We start from the raw sequence: 6,591 nt of genomic DNA on the forward strand, positions 1-6,591 counted from the left end.
TAGCTGGGATTACAGGCACGCGCCACCATGCCCAGCTGATTTTTTGTATTTTTAGTAGAGACGGGGTTTCACCATGTTGACCAGGATGGTCTCGATCTCTTGACCTTGTGATCCACCCGCCTCGGCCTCCCAAAGTGCTGGGATTACAGGCATGAGCCACTGCGCCCGGCCCACATTTCTGAGTTTTCTAGCTTAGATGCTCCTTCCTAAAATAGAACATCATCATTTTAGATCATGTGGGTTTTTTGTGTGTGTGGCTTTCACTTTCTACTGTTGGACTTTCTGACTTTTTAAAAAATGAATAGATTATGGCATTGTCTTCTGGGCGTCTGTTTCATTTAGCAGAAATACTACCAAATAGAAAGTTATTGTAAACTCACTGGTTTATTTTTACTTTATGTTAATAACGAATTCAGTAGTAAAGTTTCAGAGACTACATGCAAGGGGAAATTAACAAAGCTTTGTTTCATTCCCAGAACTGTTCAAGGAAAACACATATTTTCAGATTCAGCCAATGCTTTTTATGAACTGTGAGGATGTACTTAACATGCAGAATCTGAAATTACAGGTTTTAGAATTCCTCATTTTTTTCTTCTTTTGAGACAAAGTCTAGGTCCATTGCCCAAGCTAGAATGCAGTGGTGCCATTTTGGCCCACTGCAACCTCCACCTCCTGGGTTCAAATGACTCTCCTGCCTTAGCCTCCCAAGTAGCTGGGACTACAGGCATGTGCCACCACAACTGGCTAGTTCTTCATTTTTATACGGTGACTCATCAAGTACTCTATTTTGCTTAATTTGTGTTGGGATTTTCTATTCCACAAGGAATATCTCTCCCCAAGGCTATTCCTGTGACTGTATCATATTGGTTGAGGTTAACATTGACTCTAATGTTAACCTCATTAGAGTTAACATTAGGGTTAATGAAAAGAAAGCCCATTATAGCATCCACAATGTGGTGTACAGTGGCCTTCTTGTTAAGCCCATTAAAAAGTTTTAATTGTGATACATTGAAATGAAGATCTGAAGCACATCTGCCATTGAGGCATAACCACTTAAGAGTCTTCTTTACATATGCTATGTTAAATCAGAAAACAATGGACTTTGGTACCAGGCCGACCAAGGTTCCTCTTTTAAGTCTACTATTACCAGTTTGACTTTGGGCCACTTACTTTTGAGAGTCTTCATCCTTTCCATTGTACATTACCAAGTAATTATGAAGATTCAATGAGATAAAATAGTAAGCAAGCAGTGAGCGCTCAATAACTATTCTGCCATTGCTAATAAAGCCTTATATTTTTAAAAACCATTTTTATGTACATTATCTTGATAGATGTTTTTATTCCTCAATGCTTTTCTGTCTCTTAGGAATTTGGCTTTGCATGAAGTTTATGCTCATGCAGTGCTTGGGCATCATCCCCATGTGGTACGTTACTATTCCTCATGGGTAGAAGATGACCACATGATCATTCAGAGTGAATACTGCAATGGTAAGTAGCATACAGACGAATATCTACGAAGAGGGAGATGAACCTTATAAGCCTTCAGAAATAAACTTTGCCTCCTCTTCATAGTTTACGCCATGTATAGCAGACATACCTAAGATGTCTGTACTATATATTATAGTCTTGCTTGGAAGCACAGAGCTTCTATTCCTCTTAAATGTATAGATATACCTCAACTTTTTCTTTCTTTCCCTTCTGTTGTCAGGATAATCATTCAGTTCAGAAAATATTTATTCCATGCTAGACTTGGGGAAAGTGGAGATGAGTTAGATGTGCTCCCTGCCCTTAAGCAGCACGAAGGCTAGTAGGGAAACCAGAGCTTCGGTGGATGCAGCCTTCCTCCTCGTCGGCAGCACCTCATGACCTCACCTATAAACTTTGTCTAGGAGTGACTTCATTTTTAACAAGCTCCAAAACATTCTCTTTCCTTACTTATTCTTCCTAATTAGTAAGTCATATGTAGCATATAAATTCTTTTCTAAGAAGACTCTGTAGTCCTCTTTGTGTTCCTTTCAGGAGCTGAATTACTCGACCTTCGAACTTATGTGTCATGCTACAATAATTCTTTAAATTCGATTTTACACAGAATGCATTTAAATATAAATTTCCTCAAATTCCATGGCTATCTCAGAGCTCAGTGAGTGGAGCTATGGTCTTTGTAACTGCCAGTTACAGCGAGGTCCCTGTAACTTGAAGAATGTGCCAATGAACAATAATTAATAGTGTTGAGAGGCATTCTAATACCTTAGAATCAAGATCAGATAGTTATATGAATCCAGGCCTTTAATTCATAACAACAATAAATCAAGTCTACAGGTGATGTACAATTACTGTAGCTGAAATAAGATTTAGGTGTATATGCAGCTTTTATGTTTTCCTTGGGTTGGCAATCATTAAATGTTCTTATTTTGTGATCTATTTTTAATAAAATTAGGCTTAGATTCAATTATATTAAAATTATAGATGGTCTATAACTGTTAGCCTGACACTAACATGGAGCTAATCGTTGACACCAATAGTAGGTGATTGATCTTCTGATTAATCTTCTGGTTAAGAATTAGGTAAAACTTTTAAAATGTTAGCTGATACATACTTGAATCAATGGGGCCATGTACTTTTTCTTTTCCTCTTTGAAAACCCCGTAATTCTCTTTTCCAACACGTCTGTGGTATAGATGGGGCAGATACTGTGCTTTGCACTGACACCAAAGTAATCTATTTGTTGGACTGAAGCCATTCATGAGGCATGTATTGACTATAGTACTATGTCATTTTATATAAGGGACTTGGGCATTTGGGGCCTTGGTAGCTGCAGGGGGTCCTGAAACTAATCCCCTGAGGATATGGCAGGCCAACTGTATTTACTGCGCTTTCACCTGTAAGACTCATATCTTTTCTCTCATTTTGTGGGGCTGTTCTCTGTTGTTCTTTCCCAGGTGGGAGTTTGCAAGTTGCTATATCTGAAAACATTAAGTTTCACAATCATTTCCAAGAGCCAAAACTCAAGGACATCCTTCTACAGATTTCCCTTGGACTTAAATACATCCACAACTCTGGCATGGTACACCTGGACATCAAACCTAGTCAGTATGATTCCCTTCTGCCACTTCTACCATATTTTGTTCTCTCTATGCTATCATAACAATCTGAGTCTGTATGTCTACCAAGTGTCAAAGACAGTGTTTGCTGGCAGAACTCCTTTCTTCCATTTGTGTCCCTTAAATCAGTTAAATAGTTTTAACCATTCTCCCCTAGGCCTGGGGGACAGAAAAAAAAAAAAGACTCTAACTCATATAGTAAGGCCAAAAAAAAGTGAAATTTGGTATTTAATTTACTACGAAGACAAGTGACAGCATATCAGCTACATTCCAATTGTGTTTATGACTGGTACTATATTCATTCTAACTCAATTTACTCATTTAAAGTAAGGAGAAATGAGTGACTTTATCACTCAATAATGTGAAACCCAAGGACAAGTTCTTACTATTTTTTTATTTTGGGGACAATAGCACTCTAATACCAGCCTCTTCAGAGAATGAAGACTATATGAGGTCAGTTCAACTTAAATAGGTATTATCTATCACTAGCTGTTCCAAAGTGATGTGAGATTTCATAGAAAAAAAGAAACCCTTAGTAGTCTTGCTATGTCCACACAGAAGAAGAAAAGAGAGAAGCTGAATTGTCAAATACAGAAAAGAATCTTTGAGATGAAAAAGCTAGAAATCATTACTTACATCTATTCTGTGACTTTTTTTTTTCCAGGTAATATTTTCATTTGTCACAAGATGCAAAGTGACTCCTCTGGAGTCATAGAAGAAGTTGCAAATGAAGCTGATTGGTTTCTCTCTGCCAATGTGATATATAAAATTGGTTAGTCTGCCTTATACCCTTACCAGTTACAATTATCTTATAAAATTTATACCAACGACTCAATTTATTCAGTTTTAAGAAAGACAGGCTTTTAAAAAGCCCTATTTCTCTTTTTTTATATTCTTTTATTCTTTTTTCCATCTTTCTGTAGGTGACCTGGGCCATGCAACGTCAATAAGTAAACCAGAAGTGGAGGAAGGAGATAGTCGCTTCCTGGCTAACGAGATTTTGCAAGAGGTATAGATTAGGGAAATGGAGTGAATTTTATAATCCATTTAACCTTTGACTATCAAATGGAGGCTCTCAGTGCAAAAAATGAAAACTATATAATTATAGTATCTCTCTTCCCATTTAGAATGGAAGCCAAAGATAGGAGAGAAATTCTTCCAAAAAAGTGAGGAAAGCTGGCTCAATCAAGGATGAATCAATATTAAGACTGTTCTTTCTAAATGCCTTTTACTGTTTCCCAGTATTAGATTTCCTAACCTCATGGATTGCCTCCTAAGAAGGAGGCCTTTTGCTCAGGCCCATATTGGTCCAGTCCATCTTTATCATACCATTATTGTTCTGATGGCACCACCAGTTTTGGTTACTGAAATGACATTTAGCCATTGCCCATCTTCTCCGAGGTCTGTTAAGTCAGGCCTAGGAAGGATGTAACTTCTTCCTGGGTGATAATCAGGTAAAAATGAGTATTTCCTTCCTGTGATCAGCCAAGTTATGCAGCAAGCCTTTCTGAGCCTGACAGAGCAAAATGGCACTAAGTTTCTGCCTTGGACTCCCCAGGGCACAGCAGTGTTAATCAGGTAGACTTATGTTCTCTCTTCTCTAGAAATCACTACAGTAATGTACCTTTGACCATCGTGTCTGTTTGGACCTTATATGCACTCCAGTCTTTTCTACCAGTTGTATTTTAATCTAGACTCACTCTGCCTGACATAGTAACTGGCCTTCCTGTCTTCTGTTTTGAAGGATTACCAGCACCTTCCCAAAGCAGACATATTTGCCTTGGGATTAACAATTGCATTGGCTGCAGGAGCAGAGTCATTACCCACCAATGGTGCTGCATGGCACCATATCCGCAAGGGTAACTTTCCGGACGTCCCTCAGGAGCTCTCAGAAAACTTTTCCAGTCTGCTCAAGGTGATATCTCTTACGAGATGAATAGAAGATGCAATATCTATTTTTTAATGCAATGGCAAGTAGTTGGGGAAAGAAAAATGGAGATGCTGGTACCGTCACTAACAGAAAAAGGAATGTGACTAGAAGTCCAGAAAAGATAAGGGGCGGGTAGAGAATCTCTTAAGGAAACTTGGAGAAAATTGTAAAATCTTTCATGCTTAGTAAAAAGTCCTGTTACAAACATTTTTTCATTTGCCCTTTCTAACAGCCCTGTAAGATAGGCAGGTGGCATCTTATTCTGCAGTTGAGGAAACTATGGCTCACAGCAGCTCCTGGACACCTGAAGTCACAGTTAATGACTGGTTAGCTCTAAAATCAAATCTGGTCTTCTTGTTGCTACTTCAGGGTTTTAACTATTGTTAGTGGTAACAGTGATAGTACTAACAGAATGAATTTCTGCTGTATGTAAGAAGGTGTAAGACTACTTTATCGATAATCGGTAATACTAATTATTTGAGCTATTAGAAAAAAGGTATAATGTCAATTCAAAAGTCTATCTTTTACTTGTACTTAATGACATTTGAGTAGCGTAGGGGCAAGAAAGGGAAGATACTATGTTGGAACAGACAAAAAGTTTATACTGTCCAGAAGCTTAATAATACTAAGAAAAGTGTATATATGACTTTATATCATGTCTTAGGGAACAGGATTGGTTAGGATTCCCAAAACTGCCTTAGAAATATCTATTTCCCTGGAGATTAGATTTTTTCTTTTTCTGAGACAGGGTCTCACTCTGTCACCCAGACTAAAGTACAGTGGCACAATCATAGCTTACTGCAGCCTTGAACTCCAGGGCTCAAGCAATTCTCCTGCCTCAGCTTCCTGAGTAGCTGGACTACAGGTGCGGGAAATTAGTTTCACAGTTTACCTGTGAACTTCAAATGTATTTACAAATCCATCCTTCTTCCTGACTACTTTTGCTTTCCTGAAAGGAGGCAAACTCTTTCTCCTTCCTTTTGTTCAGTCTAATCACCTATTCCCATGTGTAAACTGCTTTGCATTTACTTGATATTTCAGTACCTAAATGCTAGCCCTGTGCTGGGCAGTACGTATATTAATTCATTAAAATCTAAAAATAGTCTAAGAAGGTAAACATAATTATCCCAAATTTCAGGTAAGGGAAATGGAGCTTCAGCAAAATTTATAAAACAAATGGTGGAGTTGGCTCTGACTCTGGTCCCCAGATGGAGGGTTCAGTGTTTTCTTCACTATATGAGTGTCATTGCTGTATATAATTAGGTATTTTCTACTATATTCAAATCATGATAGGTTACAGACATCTTCTACCTTAAAATAAATGCTTTAGGAATACTGTCATGGTGGGTTATTAAAATTAAGTGGAACAGCAACATGATGTGGTAGAAAGTAAACAGGAGTGGCCGGGCGTGGTGGCTCACGCCTGTAATCCCAGCACTTTGGGAGGCCGAGGCGGGTGGATCACGAGGTCAAGAGATCGAGACCATCCTGGTCAACATGGTGAACCCCGTCTTTACTAAAAATACAAAAAATTAGCTGGGCATGGTGGCGCGTGCCTGTA

General features: G+C 38.4%; 1 protein-coding gene across 1 annotated transcript in view; it reads left to right on the top strand.

The window, feature by feature from the left end:
- The window catches only part of WEE2 (WEE2 oocyte meiosis inhibiting kinase), a 23,080-nt gene that overhangs the window by 12,013 nt on the left and 4,476 nt on the right, over window positions 1-6,591 (top strand). Inside the window, exons 5-9 of the mRNA XM_037728270.1 lie at window positions 1,367-1,488; window positions 2,939-3,085; window positions 3,765-3,872; window positions 4,024-4,109; window positions 4,845-5,015. Of these exons, the coding sequence (XP_037584198.1) occupies window positions 1,367-1,488; window positions 2,939-3,085; window positions 3,765-3,872; window positions 4,024-4,109; window positions 4,845-5,015 (634 nt within the window). The remainder of the gene's footprint in view (window positions 1-1,366; window positions 1,489-2,938; window positions 3,086-3,764; window positions 3,873-4,023; window positions 4,110-4,844; window positions 5,016-6,591) is intronic.

This window comes from Cebus imitator, unplaced genomic scaffold, assembly GCF_001604975.1.
Source record: "Cebus imitator isolate Cc_AM_T3 unplaced genomic scaffold, Cebus_imitator-1.0 Scaffold260, whole genome shotgun sequence".
NCBI classification, from domain to species: domain Eukaryota; kingdom Metazoa; phylum Chordata; class Mammalia; order Primates; family Cebidae; genus Cebus; species Cebus imitator.